Raw genomic sequence first — 24,646 nt, forward strand, 5'->3', positions numbered from 1 at the left:
CTATATTCAAAAAACGCCTGAAAACACACTTGTTCCATTTTTCTGCATTTCTTTTTGTTTTCCGTATTTTTGCTTGTGTATTGCTATGTTGTGTTTTTGTCGCTTTTGTAAGGCGCTGTGTGCTCCGTAGAGCGCCCTATAAGTATTGTGTAATAATAATAATAAAATAATAATAATTTAAATCCGCAGTGGCTCCGGAATCGAGGCAAATCCAGCATGTTTGCATTAATCACTGCGTTGTCTTTTTAAAAACATTCCTTTTTTATGTTTGCCTTGTTTTGTTAGGGTTTGTAAATCTAAATGTTGAAATGGGGTAACTTTGGGCACTTTTCAGAGTTTTTAAACCACTGCTTCCAAACAAAACCAATTATATTTCTGATTAACTCTTTTTTATGACATTAGGGTTCCCCACTACACTTTGAAGTTGAAAAAGATCTTGTAATAATTTTGTAAGGGTGCCCTAGGGGTTAAAAATAGCCTGACCAAAGTTACCACGCATTTGGGGCAACTTTGGTCAGAGTATTACACTCCATGAAGGAAAAAAAATATAAAAAATTGATCTTCGCTGTATATGGGCAAGTTGTTGTTTTTTGTGACATTTGACCCCTTGTAAAATTAATCAAGCACACATCCTTGCTCACAAATATCGATTTTTATTTTTTCTGAAAAAAATGTAAAAAAATGCTCATTTTTGGTCAAAAATCCTGATTTTTTCATAAATTTTGAGGAAATTGGACATAAGCGACTATTATTTCGTCCAAATATATTTCTTAACAAATTGACACCAAATATGACTAAAAACAATATTGCTGTACGAAAATATGACCATTTAACAAAATATATTTGACCGACCAAAGTTACCCCGCTGACCGAAGTTACCCCATTTTACCTCATAATACAATGTAAAACAAAAGAAATATATTTACAGATCCTAATAAAACAAAGTCAAATATGATGGGTTTTTTCTAGATACTTATTTTCAATTCTCATAATTTTCCTCATAATACAACACAAAACAAAAGAAAGAGATTTTCAAACTCATATAAAACAAAGTCAAAATAAGAATAACCGTTTTCTGGATGCTTATATCCAATTCTCATAATTTTCCTCATAATACAATAAAAAACAAAATAAATAGATTTACAAACCCTTGCATGTGTCATGTAAGTCAAACATAAGAGTAACTTTTGTCTAGATGTTTGTTTTCAATTCTCATAAATTTCCTCACAATACAAGGGGGAAACTGATTTTTGTTTACGTTATGTTTATGTTTGACTTTGTTTTAGGGTTTGTAAATATATTTCTTTTGTTTTGCATTGTATTATGAGGAAAATTATGAGAATTAAAATAAGCATCTAGAAAAAAGTTATTTTTATGTTTGCCTTTTTTTGCAAGGGTTTGTAAATCAAAATTCTCACACTTTTCCTCATAATACAATGTAAAGCAAAAGAAATGTTATTTACAAATCCTAAGTTTGTTACAAAGTCAAACATAACGGCGTTTTTTTCTAGATGCTTATTTTTAATTCTCATAATTTTCCTCATAATTCAATGAAAAACAACAGAAATAGATTTACAAACCCTAATAAAACAAAGTCAAACATAAGAATAACTTTTTTCTAGATGCTTATTTTCAATTCTCACAATTTTCCTCAAAACAATGAAAAACAAAAGAAATAGATTTTCAAACCTTAATAAAACAAAGTCAAACAGTAGAATAACTTTTCAGATGCTTGTTTTAAATTCTTATATTTTTCCTCATAATACAATGAAAAAACAAAAGAAATAGATTTTCAAACTGTAATAAAACGAAGTCAAACATCAGAAAACCTTTTTCTAGATGCTTTATATTTTGAATTTGTATAACTTTCCTCATAATACAATGAAAACCCAAAGAAATAGATGTTAAAACCCTAAAATTTAAAGGAATTCGATAGGGGCATGAATGTGAGTAAGCCCTCAAAACCTCATTTTAAGATACACGGGGATGTTAGTTCAATTTTACGGCAAGGCCGGGTTGGAAAACGCTCTATATCTTGGCTCCACGACATGTCATAACATTAGCTTATTCACGACTCATGCTATACTCACTCCGTTGCACGAATTTCAGGTTCTTTTGCAACAATGATCTTTAATCATCTAAAATAAGCAATTTTGTAAGAACGTTATCGTGTACACAACTTTGCAGGAAGCTGCCATTTTCCAACAAGTCTTTTGTACCAATCGCAAATAAACAAATCGGGAAAGAGGCGAAGGACACCATCAAAAGTCAAAAAGGTGTTTTGGACGTTACATCCCGGCCCCCAGTCGAGGATCTTATCGACGATAACAAATCTAAGTTCAAAAAACACCTGCCAAAAACCCATATTTTTGGTACCTGAATTTTTTGGAAATGCCAAAACTTGCAATGTGTGTAACACAACAATGTTCAAAACTTCACAAGTCATAAAACTTGTCATGTAATATCAATAAAGTCAATGCTTCTTTGGCATGAAACTAAAACGTTCAAAGTGTCCTTTGTTTAAAAGTATCAATCACTTAGGACTTTCAGTAAATTCAAATTTACAATGTTGATTGTGCTCCCTGGCACATTTGGTTGTAAGTTGTCTAATCACTATAACTATAACCTGGGTTATGCAAACCTGGGTTATAACCTGGGTTATGCAAAGAAGAAGCATAAAGACTGGTTTGGTGAAAACGATGTCTCGGTGAACGGTCTGCCTGATGGACTGCACTCCCTTCACATCGAGTATGCCAACAACAAAGACTCTCAGGCAAGGAAAGATCGCTGCAACCATGTGAAGCAAAAGGCTCAAGCGAAGCTACGTGAGATGAAGGACATCTGGCATGCATCAATAATGAAGTTACTTTCCTTCAAAGAATGAATGATTAAAAAACATAGCTGGTATGTGATTGTCATACTAGAATTATAAAACAGTTTGGTTATCAAAACATTTCAATCATGAAACTGTTCTCTAAGATTAGTAACCTTTAGCAAATCTTGAATTTTAGATTGATCAAATTTCTCACATAAATTTTACACTACTTGGACTGCCAGCGCATGTACCATGGCAGTTTCCAACCACCAAAAATGTTACCAGCATGATTTGTTTTGGTAAATTTGGTTAAAGTTGCTTTAATTGCCAAATCTGCTGTCATCACAGTTCGCTCAGGTTTCACAATAGTCACATCACAATGTAGCTCCAACAATACAGGCAGTTGCAAAGTCCACTGCAAATGTTCATATCGGGCACATTATATTTAATGCTCGTGCTGATTCTTGCACAGTCACTTGGATTCACTCGATGAGCTTACCACAGGCTGAATTCACTTTATATGGTTCACAAGGGTTGATTCTCTAGATGTGTGCACAGGCAGTTAGATTCACTTGATGTGTGCACAGGCAGTTAAAACTTCACTAGATGTGTGCACCGGCAGCTAGCCTCACATGATGTGTGCACAGGCAGCTAACTTCACTTGATGTGTGCACACTAAAATCTGTGTGGTTCATTGCTGGCATTATTCATCACAACATTCAAGTCAATTATTCAACTTGGCAGGGCTATAGGCTGATTTTCAGTAGTTTTCTGTCCAAATGCAGTTTCTATAGAAGTGTTAATACATTTACATGATACTTGTCTGGCTACATTTCAGTAGTTTGATTAGTTTATAGTTCTCAATACTGTAACTGTAACTTCTTTAGTTATCCTGTTCCAGTAGAAGACACACTTTGTTAACAGGACGATCCAGGGTGGTCGATTGTGTCTTCACTGTCACACTGCGCAATAGGCCTCTGTTTCCCACATGAATCTTCTCTATTCTGCCCATCGGCCAAGAGTTGCGTGGAGCTGAATTATCTAGCACAAGCACTATGTCACCGACTTGAAGATTTCTCTTGGGTTGCAGCCACTTTTGACGTGTTTGGAGCATTGGTAGGTATTCTGCAACCCATCTTTTCCAAAATAGGTCGGCTAGAAATTGTACTTGTCTCCAACGTCTTCTGGAGTAGGCATCTTTCTCTGTGAATACTCCTGGTGGGAGTGTTTCTGGGTTGCGCAGCCGTAGCAGGTGGTTCAGTGGTCTGCTGTTGATGGTGTTCTCCACCTCACACATCAGTGTGTGCAGTTCATCACCTGATCTTGCTACTTTGATGTCTTGTTCTGTAAGTAAGGCTTGTAGTATTTTCCTGACAGTGCGGATCATGCGTTCCCAAATGCGCAAATCGCTACAAGGCTCTTTCATCCAGCTCCTTTATGGCTTCAAATAGTTGATGGCTAGCGCCCACTAGGTTGGTTTCGTTGTCGGATGTGATTTCTTTCACATGTCCTCTTCTGGCAAGCAATCTTCTCTTAGCGCATTTATACAAGAGCTGGTGTCCATCGAGTCAACAACCTCAATGTGGACTGCCCTGGTGTTCATGCAGGTGAATAGTACACCATAGCGCTTTCTTATGGATCTTCCGTGCTTAATGTTGAAGGGTCCAAAATAATCCGTACCTGTATAGGTGAAGGGCGGATCATCTGGCTTGACACGGTTGCTTGGCAAGTCTGCCATCATTTGCTCATCATTCTCTCAGTACAGCAAGAACATGATTCCTGCCCTGGTGATTGCTCTGGATGTGCACATCCTGTAGGGTCAGGTCAGAGACTCGGTGGGTTCTTGGAAGAATCAGCTGATGTTTGGAGTGTTCAGGTATTGCTGCTGCACTAAGTCTACCCCCTACTCTTAAAAGTCCATCTTGTAGTACAGGATCCAAGTTCAGTATTGGACTTTTACTGTGAATCTCCTTCTGTAGTTTGACTTCAGCTCTCTTTGTCAAATCCTCTTCACCGCTGGCATCTTTCTGGGTCGACACTATACACTTCTGAAAGGCTGTGATTTCTGCTGGAAAAGCTTGCTGCTGAACTTTCTTTATTATGATTTCTTCAGCATGCTGCAGTTCTTCCACTGAGAGTTCCATGGACTCACTTCTGGTTTCACATTTTTGGGGCCTTTTACTGAAGCATTCGTTTCAGGAGGAGCAGCCATGCCACTATCCTCTTCACCTTCACCCAGTCAGAACAGTGATTTACCACTTTGGTGATAGGGTATTGTACTCCATCAGAGCATTCAACTAGTCCAACTCCAACTTTGATGCGGACTTCAGGATCTTGATTTGATATTTCCTCCGTCCGCTTGTTGGCCATTCGCTCTTTGGCTTCCAAAGGAACTGTGGTCCATTAAACCACCTTTCAGATTTAAACAGTTTCTCTATGGTGAGCCCTCTGGAGCAGTCATCTGCTGGGTTTTCCTGAGATGGCACATAATGCCATTGTGACGGGTCTGATTTGTCCCTTATTTCTTCCACCCTGTTGGCTACAAAAGTGTGGAAACGGGATGTTTCATTCTCTATGTACTTTAGGACTGTCATACTGTCTGTCCAAAGATGACTCTCTATCTCCTCTTCTTCACTGCCTTTCTTCCATTCATTTCTCAGTTTATAATCCACTCTTACAGCTGTGACAGCAGCTGTCAGTTCCAGTCGTGGTATTGTCACCTTCTTAAGTGGTCTTACTCTGGCCTTTGCTGACAAGAAGGAACAATGTATTTGTGTTCCGTACATGTACCTCACATAGCTCACCACTCCGTATCCCTGTACGCTGGCATCTGCGAAGTGGTGGAACTGAATGTTTGTAGGTTGATCAGATCTTGGTGGCTTCAAACATCTGTCTAGCTTTACCTCCTGGAGTTTTGGAAGTTCTTTGGTCCATTGGTTCCATTCATGGGCTTTTTGGTGTGGAATCTCTTCGTCCCAACATATCTTATGCTGACAGAGGCCTTGAAGTATCATCTTTGCTTTGACAACATACGGTGCTACCATGCATATGCCCATGGGATCATATACGCTGCTTACAATTGACAACATGCTTCTCCTGTTGTTTACATTCCATTTCTGGTTTTCATTGTAGAAGAATCCAAGCTTGTCAGTTTCAGCATCCCATCTTACTCCTAATGCTCTGTATGTAGGTAGGTTGTCCACATTGATATCTATCTCTTTGAGATCTTTGGTCCTTTCTACTTCTGGGAAAGCTTCTATTACTCTCCTTCTGTTGCTGTGCCACTTGGTAAGTCGAAAGACTCCTTCTGCAATTGTTTCTTGAATACACTCTGACGCATGTATAGCCCCCTCTTCAGTGGCAAATGAGTCCAACATATCATCAACATAAAATGCATTCAAAATGGTATTTGATGCTTTGGGCTTTGTACTCTCACAGTTGGCTATGTGTTTCATCACATAATTTACACGGCTTGGTGATGATACTGCTCCGAACACGTGTACTTTCATGCGGTAGCTCTGTAATTTACTGTTCAAGTCGCCACCTGACCACCACAGATATCTTAGCATATCTATGTCTCCTTCAGCTACTCCATCATGCAGTTATTGTTAACTACATGTATGCACACAACACAGGGGCACTCACATATGTAATTGACCCGTACTAGTAGCGCGGTGCTGTGGGTATAGGAAATGAACTAGTTAGCGTCATATCTCAAAAAGTATAAAAGCTCTGATTTTAGTACTTGCGCTATGTTTTAATTACTTATTCTTTTCAAAATTTCTGAATTTTCAATTAGGTACTAGCTTTAATAGCGGAGGAGCATGCATTTGTATGAGAAAAGAATCTTGTCCAAACTCCCGTGTTAATTCAATGCACATTTTGCTTCACCGGGCCGCCCTGCCTTGGTCGCGTTTGGAAGAGTCGTGCCACCAAACCGTAATAGGTACAAATTTAGTACTTTCTGTCAATCAAGTATATGGTTTATTTTCTACATGTCAATCTTTAAATTATTAGCATAGTCCTTATAATAACGGTGGAGCGCATTGATGAGTAAATGATAGCAAACCAGTGAAAAATCCCCAAAAACTCAGTCAGTGGAGCTCCACCCGTACGTGTCAATAGCGTCATTATCGATTGGATTAGTCGACCGTAGCGGACAATTCAATCGCTCATTGGATTAATATTATCACGTGGTAAGAAATGTGCATTTGATAATCGATTACTATAATGGCTTAGTACTGCATATTTCGGTTTAATCTTCACTAAGCGGGTTTATGGCTGAAAAGGTCACGGTGAATTTGCCGTGGACAAAACTGCACTATGCTGACCTGATAGAACATCTTTTCTATGTCCGCCTGCACAGCTACCGGCTCCTTCCCCACCTCATCAGCACACCAGTCAACCCATTTGTTAGCTCAGGACCCTGGAACAGCTGGGCATTCAAGGACGTGCCCTTGTACATAGCGGGACAGTTGTATACAGCGGTATGTCAAACAAGAAATTATTTGATTGATGTTAGTTTGTAAAACCTCAAAACATTAAATACTACTATTGCTAAAAATAACAATAATAACACTAATAATAATAATAATAATAATAATAATAATGAAACTAAGACTACTACTACTACTACTACTACTACTACTACTACTACTACTATTAGTAATAATATTAATAATAATAAAACTAAAGCATGATTTTAGCCATGCTTTCAGATTTATTTTATTTGATACCAGGGGCGTAGCCAGCTTTCTTGGTCGGGGGGGGTGCAAAATTTCGGGGCACAGACGAAAGAGATTGCACTTGCATCATACAATACATAGAGACTGTATGTTTTGTGAGCTTTCATAAAGGCTTTATTGTGACGATGGTAAAGATTTTTGTATTTTACACTATTTTGGCTATTTTCATTTTTTGCCCCCCCTGGCTACGCTACTGTTTGATACCCTCAGGAATATATGTATTGACAATACTAGAGGGCGTAGTTACACTTGCAATTTATAACGACATACGTATTACTTTAAACTACAGTGGATAGAGTGAACCCCGTGAAAACATGTCAACTTGACTTTCAAAGAAGATCGGGTTCAAGTAAAAAATACAATACCGGGTGTAATGAGCATATATATCGTATGATTTGACGGTCTATTCAGGATAACCATGACCATGACAACAGATAAAGAAATCTAGAAGAAACCTTGACTTTTTTTTTTGACGTTTTGGCAAAAATAATTCATTTTAATTTAACCTTTGTAACATTTGCCAAAATCCAAAATCACACACGCTTTCCTATGGGAAACATGAAAATAAAATTGAAAAATTGAATTTTCGCCCATTTTGTGGCTCATTAGAATTTAACAATTAACAATATTAGAATGTAACAATTGTGCATCTGCATAAGACCGTTAAAATGAAATGACTATGTCCCTTTCATAACAAGTGGTTACTGGGACAATAATTCCTAAGGACTCATGAAAACAAAATTCATCAGCGCGAAAACGCAAATTTATTTTCCACTGCCCTTCCATCTAATTGTCTACCTTTAAGCTCCGCTTCTATTAGTAGCAAAATATTTTTACATCGCCCATGTCGTGCTAATTAGCATTTGAAGGCGATGTTCAAAAAATGTTTCCTCTAAATTCGCAACCGAATAACTTTTTTCAAATTTTATTTCAGAAATGTTAACGCGCTTACATTCTTTAATTATGACCGATTTTTTTGGAAAATTCCCTCGGGAATGTGATTTTCCAATTTTTGGTGGGAATTTTTAGTCACGAGTCGGCAAGTGATTTTTTGGCCGCCACTATAAATCCGATTTTCGATTTTTTTGCTGTGTTTTAGATTCTTAGTACTTTATCAGTGACATGAGTTTCAGCGTAAAATTTAGTCGGAAAAGTACTTTTATGGGTGAGGGTCCATATGACCCCCCCCCCCCCCACACACACACACACTTGACCACCAACGGGCGTACCGACTTCAATACATGCGCTAATAGTTCACAGACATAGATATTACTTTAATAGATATAAATACACGCAAACCATACATAATCAAGATAATTACATTATATGCCTCCAATATGTCGACGGAAGACGCTTTGATGTTTGTTGGACAAACTTTTAAGTTTTTTAATGAACCGAAAGCTGCAGACATGCATGGGAGCAATAAATCAAAAACCTAGTGCAACACTAACGGCATTATAGACACCATTTCAAAAGCGTTGAAGTTAATAACAAGTTAACACGCATTAACTTTGGAATGTGATTTGATTCGATTTCAAAGTGAACAAATGCCTTTGTGTCGATGAAAAAATTATCATGAAGTAAATAGCCTTTGTTCTGAGATAGGCTTACGTCTGCGGGCTGTCTTAGAAGCCTGCCGACATTGCTGCACTGCAGCCGACCAGCACAGTTGTGCTTCCTTGGTGTGTTCATGATGTTTTTTGTTAAATCCATGGTATGTAATTCTTTTGTATGTATTTCATTTGTATTTTTGATGTATTTTGTTTGACCCCTGGGCCAGACTGGAAATCAGTGTGGACCACTGAGTTTGTTCCCCAGGCAAAATAAGATCTAATAAAATAAAATAAAATAAAATAAAATAAAATAAAATAAAATAAAATAAAATAAAATAAAATAAAATAAAATAAAATAAAATAAAATAAAATAAAATAAAATAAAATAAAATAAAATAAAATAAAATAAAATAAAATACGTGCTAAACCGCAGTCAGTCCAACTAATATTATTATCAAGTTCAACAAAATATTTTCTGGTCATGTTAATAGTGAAATGTAAGGCAAAAAGTTTTTCCCGGTTTCAGGAAATTATTTCCCAATTCTTCTAAACTAGGTTTATTTTTACATTTATCAACAAATAGGCCAGCTTGTTTCAATTTTTTTGGACATTTGGCAGACTTAATTCGGACTTATTCGGATTTCCGTAATTTGGAAATAAGGGCCCTTTAGCAAACGTTGCACAATAGATTCATTTTTCAATTAAAAAATAATTTAATCACAAATCAATCGGCGTAATTATTAATCCAAATATTATGCTCTACATCTTTGCCAAATTTTATAAATTTCCCGAAAAAAACAATTAATATTGAATGTGGTAAATAAATTTGCACCGTCTGGCTGGGCGATGATAAAGCATCCATGTGTTCGCACCCTTTTGAATTAGACATTAAAAATGGTGCTAATGTCTGTTAATTTGTTAAAATACTAGTTTGTTTATAATTATCTTATCACATTGAGGCCTACCTATTATTTCAGGTCAATTCGTGGATATAAATCACCCCCGATCCGTAGAAGATAACTCAGGTCTACATATTCAATGTCTACATCAACGTTAACTGAAAACTATAATTCAACCCAACACAGTGCGCCAAAAATGCATAACTCTATAAATTTTATACATTGTTGCAGACGGTTTTATCTGCCTAACTTTACTTCAACACAGATATTGATGGTTTAGTGCAATTTACAAAACTCTCATAATAATGACGAATAGGAAAATAACCAGCAAAGTAAAAAATCCAAAATCTACATTTCGAACATCTTAACGTTTAAAGGGGGATCCAGCCGTAAATCTAACTAAATTTTTCCGGTAATCCATGCTGTTCGGAGATATTGGTGAAAGCAAATGCAAAATTCCAGTTTTTGGTTCACCTGGAATTTCATCATTGCAACGTAATATTATGAATACTCCCAATTGACCTAGCTCTGGTTAAAATCTTGATACAATTCGTAATTCTTTAAAATTTTCAACAACAAAAAAAAAAGAAGAAAAAAAAAGAAAGAAAAAAAAAATAGAAAAAGAAAACCCACATTTCGCATTGGATTTTGAAACATTTTGGGCTTTGAGACACAATATTTTTTTAGCCAAAACATTAATTTTTTCACAAATAACTGTTTTATTTAGTAAACAGAATAGGCCTAAGTATACAATGAAATATATGTTTCTTTTCTTGCAAGTCTATCATTGAAGCACTATATAACCACTTTCCGGAATTGAGGGGTAAAATACGAATTTACACCAAATCCAATGCATTGGAATTGTGTCGATTTACACCAAATCCAATGCATTGGAATTGTGTCGATTTTGCACGTTCATTCTGCGTATTTCACCAGAACTTGTGAATCCGCATTTTACCGCACAATTCCGTTCATGTAATTCAATTGTGGAAACACTTTCCGGAATTGAAAGGTAAAATACGAATCCTATTATACGATTTTACCCATTTTGGCGACAATTTGAACGGTCATATCGGACGCCATCTTGGATTTTGTAAAATATTAACTCAGTTATCAGAAACATACTGATCACGAACAAACCGTAATGATTATCTTTACAATTTGCCACAATTCGTTTAGATGTGTTGTACCCTATTCTATGATTTTAACCACTTCGGTAGCAATTGTGACGGCCATTTTGGACGCCATGTTTGTTTGTGTTTTGATTTGCTTTTTTTTTTTTTTTTTTAGTTAACATTATCAGATATGTTAGTACCATTCTCTGAGTATACCTTTAATCAAAATACCCTGATAATTTTGGACCTTGCACCATCCACAAATTTGTTAGAGCTTCACCAATTTTTGTTCTTCAAAAAGCAAGAAGGACTGCCCTGTTGTAGGTTTACGATCAAGTTTGGTGTTCCGTATTTTTTTTTTCGTTAATGATACAATCATTTATGTGGAGCGGAGAGAAGTAGAAGTTTAATAACTTGTATATTTTATCGTTGTGGGTAATTTAATAACAATAATTATATAAGGGCTCTGTTTCAACGAAACTTTGTGCGAGTAGGCATTGCGCCAAGCATTACCTATTACGTCACTTCGACGGCGAATAGTTTCGTACATAGTAGAAATGTCCTAGAGTTGCACCTGCATCACCTATATGAGGACGGTTACTCCATTCACAGAAACCATAATGCATGCCAAATACTTGTACAGGCTGTATCAAGCCTGATTGATACCCACCAGTTTGGATGGTTATTGAAAAGTCTGCTTCTTCCAAATGCAACATAATGTCTCCTTGAAATGGCCATAATTGAAGACCTTTACAGTCAGCTACCTGCACAACCGATTCTTTTGTTCTGCAAGGCTCACTCAGTCATTTAATGAGGCAATACAAACGATCGAAATTGGTGTTGAAATGAGCAAAATTTTGAGTTACACCTTTTCAGTGTAAAAATTTTTTTCTCAGCCAAATGAAAAGCAATAATTTTCATTTTTTCAGTAAATGGCTGGAAAAACTATAATGCTTGATACTGATTTTTTTTTTAATCCTGGTGTTAAACTTAGGCCTGAAATTCAGTCATTTAGTGTAAGATATTCGATTTTTATAGGCTTCAGCTCGGCCCGCGAGCTTTTTCTTTGATCAACCTTTTAGCTTTTCAAAGTAATATAGTTCGCTAATGAAGGATTTTCCCCAACTTTCTAAAGCACATCACCGTGAGCTATATATCATAGTTTTGTCAGAATTTCCGTTTTGATTTCACCATCTTTCACTGTCGGCTGAAAAAATTTCTAAATCAACACGTGAAATCTAAAGGCTAGTACTAGCATTGTGGATCGATATCCCTGGGTTTAATAGGAATACCGACATGGCTATAGTGTTGCCAGAACTTCAATATAGCAAAGATATTCCCAGACCTATAGCGCTCCTACTGATCATGTTTAACCAGAACACCCAATTGGGGATTTAATCGCTGGTCGGGCAATTTGCTTTCAATGAAAAATTGACCTGGATAACAACAAAGGAAATATCGACTATTTCTGCTGGTTGCTCTCGAGATAAAAGTACTCACCATTGCCTACTTTTACTTAGTTTGACATTTTCGGATCATGAATGGAAAAAGGGTAAAACAAAAACGGAAATTCTGACAAAACTATAACATATAGACCCACACGATGTGCTTTACAGAGGTGGGAAATATCTTTCTTTAGCAAACTATGTTAGTTTGAGACGCTAAAACATGAATTCCGTAAAAAGCTCGCAGGCGAATTCAAGGCCTATAAAAATCAAAAATATCACACTAAAAGACACAATTTGATGCTTAATTTTAACACCAGGATTTTTAAAAAATGTATATCCAAGCACCAAGTTTTTAACTGACATTACTGAAGAAAAAAAAAAATATTGCTTTATATTTGACCGAGAAAATTAATTTCATAGCAAAAAGGTGTATCTCTGAATTGTGCTGATTTTTACATGTATCGATCGACTTTTAGCGCGACTAAGCATTTCTAAAGAATTGGTTGTCCAGGCGGCAGACTGTTTATTGAATTAACCGATTTCCATAAAAAAAAAAAGGTGTCAAAATGCTAAGGAGGATATACCACTTCAAATGAGATGTGTAGGGAAAATGTTTGAACCATTTAATTTTTTTACTATGTAACACAAAGGTACCCCAGGTTGTGACACAGGACCACTTACTGTTGGCCGAATAGTCAACCATGTCAACTGTATTTGTTGAATATAATAATAGTTGGTATATTTACTCAAATTGTGTAACTATTATTTAAATACATTTTATAGTATTTATTGAAATATTTCTGATACTTTTTCGTGACCTTGGAAAAGTAACAAAATAACGAGGAACTACAAATTATAAACAATAATAGGTTCTTTGGAAATCGCATATTTCATTTCAATAATGATAACAACAAAACATCGCCGTCTGATATAAAACAGTCATCATAATGTAGAATTAAATTTGTTGGTTTGACGAAAACAAAGATCACTTCGTAATACAATGGTCTTATATTCGATCCCTGCATCTGGATAGGCATAGGTCCAAAACAATAGGTGTCATCCATGTTGAACACTAGTGGCTGCAAAAGTATTATTTGCAATGTGTAGCTTTTGTAAAACCATGTTGTTTCCCCAAAGGCATTTATATCTACCAAAAAACGTAACCAAACGTAAAAGAGGTGCCAAAGTTGGAAAATTCTTTTCTCTCTGTCTTTTCACCCCTTTTCAAACTTTGTCCCATTGTTTGTTATGAAAGTCGTAACACCAGAAACGGTTTGATAGTGTTACTACATTTGCAACGACAGTAAGCCAAATAATTAAGGTACCAGTTATGTTCACCCCTGTATATCCTACACAAAGATGAATGTGTTAAAATTAAAACCAGTATTCAATACCTGTACCCTTTAGCTCTGATTTAAGACCCACTTGTTGAAATTGGTTGAGAATTAAAGTAACGAAATCAAAAGTAGCACTTTCATATAAATGGAAAACACGTCTCTAGTTTTATGTGCTAGCCTAATCAATGAAAACACGGCGCTAGTTCTCTTGTACAGGCTGTATCAAAATGATTAGTACCCATCAGTTTGGATGGTTATTGAAAAGCCTGCTTCTTCCAAATGCAACATAATGTCTCCTTGAAATGGCCATAATTGAAGACCTGAGCGCAAGAAGACCGTAAGTCCACTTGGCCCCTCAACATGTATACACTAAAGTTAGGTAAAGTTTCTTAGGGTTTTATAATGTTTAATACATGTTCTAGGGTGAAAACATCATGAAAGGTTGAAAGATTTCATTTGGCCCCTGAACATGTATAAAACATTACCAAACTATATGAAACTATACGCAACTTTAGTGTACACATGTTGAGGGGCCAAGTGGACTTACGGTCTTCTTGCGCTCAGATCTTCAATTTATATTCATATTACTGGTTATGACATTAATCAATAAATTATGCGGATCCTGGGTACGGGTTGCATTTTGATGTGGCAGTCATATCCATATTAATACTGGAACCTGATGGGTACCAAACATTTCGATACAACCTGTATCCTGTACTTTCTTAGTCCAGCCTTGAAAACAGATCACCGATCTAGCTATGCGGGTGCCAGTATTTTCATGGTAATACTGCCCTCTTTATTAACACGCTGCGATTTATATTTCACATGTTTAGGCCTAAACTATTCTCAGCTTATTTTCAACAAATTATATTAAACACCACGTGCCTAATTTAACAACAATGATTCTGCTTATCACGTTTCAAGCTTTATTTGTCATTGGCTAACGACTTGAATAATTCTACACCCATCGAAATCGTTAAAACTATCGTGCGTGAACTGTCAGTAACATATATAAATGGCTTGCATTCGGTTCCCGCTTACATTCAGTTCGTTTGCTGCTGTACAGGACGACAAGCATCAAAGCACAGAACGTAAACAATTGGTAAGTTGAAATTTTCATGAATATATTATTTTGATTTAAATTTGAAGATACATTTCAAGTTAGCTGCTTTTGAACAAGGCCTGCAAAAAGGGAATTGCAAAGATCTGACAAAGCCTTATAATATGGAAAAAATTGATATGATTCGTGTGAACACGATGACAAAATAATGTGTTGTGACGAGATATGTTACTGATCATGACATTTAACGATTACAACGAATCACTCTTTATAATAAACCAAACTGATTTATATGGTCTTTTTTCGGATCTATTTTGAGCTAAGATTTTGACTGTCTGTTGAGAATGTGTCTCATATTGCCGGATTAAAACACTTTATATCAAAAGAGTTAATATATTTCCATGTATAATTAAACACATAATATAGAAAATGACACCAAACAAAAGCCGAGTACACTTTCATTAGTCAAACGTGTACCCCCTGAATATGATGCTTAAAGTTATCGAAATTCATGATTTTAAGCGTTTACATTGTTAGGTTGTTTTTGTTTTGTTTTGTTTTGATTTGTGTGTGTGTGTGTGTGTGTGTGTTTTTGGTCTAGCCATTCTCTATCAGTAATTTTCGAAAGTAGGTCGCGTCAATCTGAGCAAGGCAGTGCCGTTCCTCTCTGAAACCCAGTGTAATTATTATTCACACTTACTGTTGGCCGAATAGTCAACCATGTCAACTGTATTTGTTGAATATAATAATAGTTGGTATATTTACTCAAATTGAAGTGGCATATTTTGTGTGACTATTATTTAAATACATTTTATAGAATTTATTGAAATATTTCTGATACTTTTTCGTGACCTTGAAAAAGTAACAAAATAATGAGGAACTACAATAATAGGTTCTTTGGAAATAGCATATTTCTTTTCAATAATGATATCAACAAAACATAGCCGTCTGATATAATCTGATATAAAACAATCATCATAATGTATAATTAAATTTGTTGGTTTGACGAAAACAAAAATCGCTTCGTAATACAATGGTCTTACATTCGATCCCTGCATCTGGATAGGCCTAGGTCCAAAACAATAGGTGTTATCCATGTTGAACACATTTCCGGTCTCCATTGGATCACATTTGATGATCGAATGTATAGGTCTATAAGAAAATACTAGTGGCTGCAAAAGTATTATTTGCAATGTGTAACTTTTGTAAAACCATGTTGTTTCTCCAAAGGCATTAATATCTACCAAAAACGTAACCAAACGTAAAAGAGGTGCCAAAGTTGAAAAATTCTTTTCTCTCTGTCTTTTCACCCCTTTTCAAACTTTGTCCCATTGTTTGTTAGGAAAGTCGTAACACCAGAAACGGTTTGATAGTGTTACTACATTTGCAACTACAGTAAACCAAATAATTAAGGTACCAGTTATGTTCACCCCTGTATATCCTACACAAAGATGAATGTGTTAAAATTAAAACCAGCATTCAATACATGTACCCTTTACCTCTGATTGTTGAAATTGGTTGAGAATTAAAGTAACGAAATCAAAAGTAGCACTTTCATATAAATGGAAAACACGTCTCTAGTTTTATGTGCTAGCCTAATCAATGAAAACACGGCGCTACAGTGCAACAGAGCATTAATGCCCAAAATTTAAAATCTATATAATTTATGAACAATATACACTACACATAAAAAATACTACTACATGGGATTTTCAACATATAAGAATCCTAACAATCAAGTACCAACATGCACAGTTTTGTCCTTATATCACTTTTGGGTTTTTAAAAAAATGTTATCAAACCTCTACTGTGATTGGCAGCTGCATAAGGCATCTCTTTGATAGCTGATAATGCCCAGCCATTCAGCAAGTTGCTACTAAATGGCCTTGATAGGCTTGAATGAGCACTGTCATCTGCTACAAAACCATCACACTCAAGGACTGGTCACTCCATAATGCTGCAGGGAACACAGTACTTTGTGTAATAGGATGAAAGACTCATTATTGATTAGGCGCGGATTTTAAAAGAACAGCTCCTGTGCATGTATAGCCAAAAATTGGAATAGAATGTTTGGAATTTTGTAACTAAAATACTAAATGCATTTTGCAAAATGTGCTCTGACAAATCTATAAAGCATTTCATTAGCTTTAATTTGACATATTGCTTGACATGTTTGGAATTATGGTAAATCATAAAAAAATATTTATTATCGCAAATTAATTAATCAATATTATGTCCATTAATTAAAAAAATAAATACAAATATGCAATTTTTCTCTGACAGAATTGTAGGATTTGACAAGAGTCAATCTTTCCTGTAAGTTGATTTTTATAACATATTTACTTTTGACGAAAAAAAAATAAATTCATATTTTTCATACATTTCTTTTTATTATGCTAATTATATGAAAATGAACGAAAACGTGTCAAATTTTGCAACCTTATTAAAGATCAGAGTTTGATCAAAATATGTTGTAAGTGACATCTTTCACTTTAATCTAGATTTTAAATTATGTGTCAATCTGTCCAAAATTCAGTTTTGGGCATTTATGCTCTGTTGCACTGTAGTTCTCTTGTTCGAGAATGCTTTGTGGACAAATCAATAGGGCATTTAAAGCCTTAATGTACGATTTCCGTCAAATTTTAATTTTTGTTATTCTTTATTCAAAATGTTGAAATAATATTAGTAATAACTGCCAGGAAGGGTTGCTGTCAATTTTAAGTTGAAATAACAAGGTAAAGTGAAAGAAACCCCACTGGTTATTTTGACCATTTAACATGCAGTTCTATGGGAGGACATTATGATAATATGTCGAGCTTTGCTCTGTTGACCTACAAAAGACAACAAATTTGGCCGATTTCATTTAGGTGCAAGTTGGGACATGTGTAAACATTACAAATATGAAAAAAAAATCAGGTTTGAAAAAAAAAAAAAACAATTTCATATTATAAGTAGGGATGCCAATGAAAATTTAAAGTTTCTCCTGTATTATAGAATCATACTTTATAATAGAGCTCATTAAATGGAGCATTTCAGTTTTTAAATGACCTCAATAGGATAAATGGTTCTGAAGTTATGGCCAATTTTATATGTGTGTTTTGAATAGGCAGTTTGGACAGATTATGGACACCAAGGAAAAATCATTGAAGAGATTCATCAGGATTGTCTATATAAATCATTACTAGAGTTCTCTTAGCAAATCCAGGTACTCACAATTAGTAGTGACGTTTCGCAACCTTACTGGCTGGTTGCTTCTTCTTGACTGAGCTGTATCCAGTACTAGCACTTGCTGTCTTAGCTGTAGTGTTGCCAGTTGATTTTTCACAACACAGCTAAGACAGCAAGTGCTAGTACTGGATACAGCTCAGTCAAGAAGAAGCAACCAGCCAGTAAGGTTGCGAAACGTCACTACTAATTGTGAGTACCTGGATTTGCTAAGAGAACTCTAGTAATAACCAAGGAAAAATGGCACAAAATTTAATTGTCCATGCCAGAGAGATCCAGGTGATATGACCAAATCTGGGAACATGAAGGTTGGCCAAATCGGTTCATACTTTGTAAGATTGATGTACTGGATGACATATTTTCACATGCCAGACTAGACCCACCTGACCCCCCTGGGTAGGGAGATATGGGTACCCCCTAATTTGGGGCTTTTGACACAGGAAAATTGCTGTGAAAACAGTTGAAAAATGGCAAAGTTTATGAAGTTTTTTTCTATCAGCAACTTCTCGATTGGATTTTATTTTGAAATATTTGTCAAGAGCATAGTTTATTTGTAATATAGAACTTAAAATTGCAATGATTGGGGTCTTGGGTTTTCAGGAGGTGGTCATCAATGTTACCCCTCTTTAGCATTTTTAAAAAATGTAAAAAAGGGTAATTTTTAAAGCCCTTTTATGAAAATATACATCTTAAATATTGATTTTTTTTATGTCAACATTTTGAGGCTATATTGGTCTACTCCAAACAATAAATGGTAGATTGGGGCGGTGTAACGAATTTGCATAAAATTGGTGTTTCTAGACAGTATTTTCGCCTAATAAATTTCTTGAAAATGATATTGTAAGTCTAAAAATTGGAGGAAACTGAATGTGACAATTCTATTTTTTAGTCTTAAAATGCTTAAAATGTTTTCATATGGTGACATTGTTTTAGATTTTTCTAAACAGAATCATGTCAAGTCTGCAGAAGTGTTTCTAAATACAAAACAATTCATATTTAGCTATCTGAGTAAAATGCAAAACAGAAATACTGAATACAAGACTACCTTGTGATAAACCATGATGAACAAAATTGCAATATAAATGTAGGTCCATTATGTAGGCCTACTGTTTATGCTTTTTAAAAGTATATCATATATATTGTTTTTATATATTAATAAAAATTCTGCCTAAAAGCCCTCAATGTTACGAGTAAGAAACTAAGATATTAGTTGGCTACTGTGATAATAGCTGATAACTAACATAAATCACAAGAGGTAAAAGGAGTAAATAATCATTCTAGAAACACTATACTGCAAGTGCCCAAGAATCTTAGCCATAGGATGTAGTTCCAGTAGGCCTTCTTTAGCTGGGGCAGATATAGTCTTTTATGATCAAATATTTCATGCTATGCTGCTTATACTGCAACTGCCTTATAAATACTGAAGTATTCACTAAATCAAACCGGGATTTTATTCAATTACAATCGCAAATTGGAATCGCAAATTTCCAATTTGCGAGTGTACTGTTTTTTGTTAGTTCTTCTTTCTTTCTTCTGTCAAACTTGTAACGAGCCATCGTAGCCATATGCTTTAGGACCCTGTAACCATATTTGGTCACAAGGACCAATGGGTGGGGGCACATATGTTACATGACCAACTTGGGGTCAAAGGTCATCCAAAGGTCATTATGGCCAAAATGTGATTTTCACTAAAAATGCTTCTTCTTCCACAAATTACATAACACAATGACGTGACTTGCATACCTGCATCGGCTTTAGCCAATGTCTAAAAGTTGTACAAAGAATTGGTCATTAAGGGGGTAAAATCTTTCAATTGCATTATCTCGACATCCGTAAGGGTTATGGGGCTCAAACTCGGTGACAACAAATCTCATGACCAGGGGAACATTGTACAGGGGTCAGGTCAAAGGTCATGCAGAGATCAATTTTTAGAAATGCATTTTCTGTACATTTGTAAGGGGTACGGGACTCAAACTCTGTGACAAGAAACTTAATGACCAGGGAAATATTTTGGAACACTTTGCAGGGGTCAGGTCAAAGGTTATCTGGGGTCAAATCTTATAATTTCTTTTTCTGGACATCTGTAAGGGTATGGGGCTCAAACACTGACAACAAATCAAATTTTAGAAATGTATTTTTTGGACATCTGTCTGGAATGTAATACATAGGCCTACATTTACATGCGAGATATACAGGCTGTATCAAAACGATTGGTACCATTACCAATCCATATTTTGTTTATTAAAAAGCAAACTTCTTGGAACATCATGATATCAGACATCAAGACATCATAAATACTTGAGAAGTAAAACATGTTTGATGTATATGATTGAATCAAAGTATCTATTCTGGCTTGAATACTTAGATTGTGCTTGAAATGTTTGAATTATAAAATGGTATACTTTTCAATAAAATGGACGATTGAGAGTAAAATCCAAGAATCTTGTTTGTTTTATTATGTTTCTTACTTTGTTGGTTTTTTTTTCTTTACAACATAAGTCATTTCTCTTTTTAGGATAAAAGGTAGCCCTAAAAGGCTGTTTAGTTTGTCTTTGGTTCTTCTGAAGTGAGTTTACTGTGCTGCTCTGCCCTGGTTGCCTCCTAGGCGAATACAGGTTTCAGCCCTGGTTCTCATTGCATCAATTGCGTTGCGTACCATCCCTGTGCGCCAGATACTTGCGAATGCATTCAGTAATACGTTTGCAAAGATCTTGGATTTTGCCACAAAGGAAACAAATCAAGTGGTGTGAGGTCTGGTGATCGTGCAGGCCACTCCACAGCATGAGCCATCCCAACCACTCTGTTTGCTATCCGTGGACAGAGTGAAAAACAGGTACTTTTATTCAAAAGAGCATATCTTCAAAAGTTGTGAGCCGATTGAAATAATTGTTTGGGTTTATTAAAGCTAACGATTATAGGTTTTTTACATACCGAAATATACGAGTATTTAATCAACTTTTTAGAAATAGGAGAAACAGAGGGCGCAATGAGGGGCCTCTTTTTTTGGGGACACCCTGTAAACATTGCACTTTCAGTTCCATACAACTTCTTACGTGTAAGCTAGAATATCACTTCGACACTTGCCTGTCCTCAACTACAGGGTGTCCCAAAATTATTTATACCAGGAAAGTTGTATTTATTTAGATATGAAGGGCATTACTATCGGTTGTTTTTTTTAAATTCTAAAATTAACATATATTTAGCTTTCTTAGGAATTTTAGATTTTAGAAATTGGGCGTTTCTAATAGAAGTTACAGAATAAGTAGGAGACATTATGTGTCATTGTATTGCACATATTAAAATTATAGATACAGTGTTGACTACATATTTTTGATATTTTGTTCAAACACGGTATAAAACATTCTGCGACACCATGTAGTACAATTAGGCGTCGAAAAGAACGGTAACATGCAAAGTGTCATCATGATTATGCACTAATAAATAACTGAATTGCTAGGTCTATAATAACTCATATTTATATGTTGATGCTAAGTAATGTTGTATGATCATGATTTAAATCTTAAGGGAGTGCTGCTTACCAAATAATTGTTTATTTCTTACTTATGTTACCAACTAATTGTTTATTTCGTACTTTTGTTTGAATCTGTTCATAAACGGTTTGTTTAATCATTACTGTTCTTTAAAATTCCTGAGTGTTTGATCAGTATTTTAGGTTTTTCTCATTTTAGATCGAAAAAAATCTAGAAACACTTACATTTTAGTAACATTTGCATTTTGCTTTTGTTATCCATGTTATTAAAGTTTAAAACCTTACTCAACTTAATAACCAGCTCTATAAATAAAGTATCTAGTTGAAATAATCACGTATTTCGTTAATATTACAATACTTTCAGCGTTGTAATATTGCTTAAATACCATATAGAAACACTGTATTTTCTAAAAAAAAGCAACACCGCCCCAAGATATTCTAATTACTAACCTTACTCAACTTAATAACCAGCTCTAAATAAAGTATTTAGTTGAAATAATCACATATTTCGTTAATATTACAATATTTTCAGCTTTGTAATATTGCTTAAATACCATATAGAAACACTGTATTTTCTGAAAAAAGCAACACCGCCCCAAGATATTCTAATTTGTTTCCCACAGCCACATGTTGGGTCACTCTAATGACACCAACAAAAATTCAAAATTTTGATGTATATTTTTTATATTTGCATTTGAATTCATCAAATAAAAATTCAATTTTTTAAGACACTTTGAGGGGGGGTATGTTTAGACACCCCCAGAGCCAAATCATAGGGGTTGGTTGAATGTCAATTGTTCTCTGTAATGCCCGGGGTAGATGTTTCCTACAAATACTTAATTTACCTAAATAACTTCAACCACTTGTGAAAAAATGAGAATACAAAATTGGCTTAAATTCAGGAAAAATTCATCCATTTTAAGGGGGTAGATTGTACCAAAACAAATAAGGGCTATAAACCCTTAACAAGGGGGGGCCAGAATCCTGAAAAAGTTTCAGTGAGAATGTTTCATCAAACACCCCTACTACACCAAATATGGGCAAATTCGGACAACCTTGATGTTCCTGCCACTGCCTGGCTTTCTCCGGCATGATCAATTAATAACTTCCAGTTTCAAATTAAGTATTTTCAAAAAACACCTTTTCAGTAACCCTTGAAAATGGATTACATGATTTATACAAATACTCACAAGAAGAAATCGTTTATAAATACGGGTTTTCATCAATGCATTCGGAGATCTGGTCTTGTAAAATTTTTTGCCTTTTTGTTCTATATTTCTTTGTACAAATCCAAGATGGCAGTCATGGAAGAAAAATTATGAACAAATTTGATGAAAAACATGTATCACCAAATTTTGACAACTTGTTATTTAAGTCACAAAACATGTAATAAAGATGATTTATAGTGACAATTTTTTTGTGCGAGGTTTCCGAATTTTGTATCCAAGGCCCAAAAATTAATCAAGTCCAAAAAAGTGCAAAATTCGGAAACCTTGCATAAAAATTCGTCACTACAGATCAACTTAATTCCGTGTTTTTTTTTACTTAAATAACAAGTTGTCAAAATTTGGTGATACATTTTTTACACATGAGACTCATCCATGCGCTCAGTTTCTCATGGAGTGTTAGACATGAACTATGTGACTGTTAATGACCGCTAGCTGAAGCGAAATCTGCAGTATATCTGCATCAAAATTTGATTTTACTGCAAATTTTCTCTAAATTCCAAGTTATATTGGATGAGTTAAGTTTTGTATATTATAATAATAATATTAAACCAATTTCATATTAAGATATTACCATGGTCATTGTAGAGTACGTTGTGCATGTAGGCCTACGGTACTGCATAATTATGAATCCGATTAAAGAGGGTCTAAATTTCATCATCCAATATGCACCCCAAAATAGTAATGAAATTTTATGAAATTGCACATGGAATTAGATAAATATATATAGTATAGTATACAAAAAGTTTATTCACCTAATATTTCTTGAAATTTGGAGAAAATTTACAATAAAATCACTCTTTTATACAAATAACCTGTAGATTTCACTTTAGCTAGCTGTGGACGAAAAATTATGGGGAGTTGAAACCATAAACTTGGTTTTACCAGAGAGGGACTTTCTTTCAGCAGATTGGCCAAGTTATAGATATATTGATTGATATTTAGGGGTGCATATTTGGACTTTTTCAAAACATGTTTTTGCCTATCTGACAAACAGCCTGATAATAATAATACTGGATGCATTGTGTGTGCACTCAAGCGAGATCCATTGTTCAGTTCAGTAAGATAGTCTCTGCATGGACAACCCCATTGTAATGTGTGTGTGTCCAGTGCTGCATGGTAAACACAAAAGATGTCCAAATGAGTGGGCTGTTGTGCTGGTCATACCTATTATAAGATCGTACATTATGGCTTTAATCAGGTAATGGAGTAAAAACTGCAACTTTTGAATAAAGCATCTTTCTTAGGTTTTGCATCATTGTGGCTTTATTTCTTGACCAATTTTAACGAATTGGGTCTTAAATCCGAGCTAAAAGATGCAGCTATTGGCAGGCCAGTGCGCATGGGGGGGGGGGGGTGCAGTTGGTGCGATGCCCCCCCAAATTGGAAAAATATACAAAAAGTCCCAAAATTTCAGAATTTGCGAGCGTAGCGATCAAAAAAATCAAGTTTTTTACGCTTTTTGGGACAAAAAAAATGTTACGAAATTGGGAAAGAAAGTCCACGTTTCACACAATTGCCCCCCTTGAAAAAAAAGCCCACTTTTTCAAAATCAGCACCCCCAAATGAAATCCTTCATAAGGGCCTGGCTATTGGTTTTTGGCTCTAATTATGACATATCCGCCTTTGTCCAGGAAATAAAGGGGTAACAATAACTAGTACCTTAATTGTTTTGCAGACTTTTTTTAGCTAACCCGCAAACAACATTACATTATATCCATTTGATGTTTAAA

At 35.1% G+C, this 24,646-nt stretch overlaps 3 protein-coding genes across 3 annotated transcripts in view; 1 reads left to right on the plus strand and 2 right to left on the minus strand.

Moving 5' to 3' along the window:
• Positions 1 to 3,698: 3,698 nt before the first annotated feature.
• LOC140144881 (uncharacterized) lies at positions 3,699 to 4,202 on the minus strand. Its single transcript, XM_072166686.1, has one exon. The coding sequence runs from the start codon at positions 4,200 to 4,202 to the stop codon at positions 3,699 to 3,701; it is 504 nt and encodes a 167-aa protein (XP_072022787.1).
• Positions 4,203 to 5,112: 910 nt separating this feature from the next.
• On the minus strand, positions 5,113 to 6,384 carry LOC140144882 (uncharacterized). The gene has a single exon (XM_072166687.1). The coding sequence runs from the start codon at positions 6,382 to 6,384 to the stop codon at positions 5,113 to 5,115; it is 1,272 nt and encodes a 423-aa protein (XP_072022788.1).
• An 8,477-nt stretch (positions 6,385 to 14,861) lies between these two features.
• Positions 14,862 to 24,646, plus strand: part of LOC140144886 (uncharacterized) — a 35,775-nt gene continuing 25,990 nt past the window's right edge. The window contains exon 1 of the mRNA XM_072166690.1: positions 14,862 to 15,014. The gene's annotated coding sequence lies outside the window, so the exon portion shown is untranslated. The remainder of the gene's footprint in view (positions 15,015 to 24,646) is intronic.

This window comes from Amphiura filiformis, unplaced genomic scaffold (assembly GCF_039555335.1).
Source record: "Amphiura filiformis unplaced genomic scaffold, Afil_fr2py scaffold_92, whole genome shotgun sequence".
Classification (NCBI taxonomy): Eukaryota; Metazoa; Echinodermata; class Ophiuroidea; order Amphilepidida; family Amphiuridae; genus Amphiura; species Amphiura filiformis.

Bases quoted from the DNA above. Each gene is read 5' to 3' on its own strand.
- LOC140144882 (XM_072166687.1), bottom strand. From the start codon at position 6,384: ATGCTAAGATATCTGTGGTGGTCAGGTGGCGACTTGAACAGTAAATTA.
- LOC140144881 (XM_072166686.1), bottom strand. From the start codon at position 4,202: ATGATCCGCACTGTCAGGAAAATACTACAAGCCTTACTTACAGAACAA.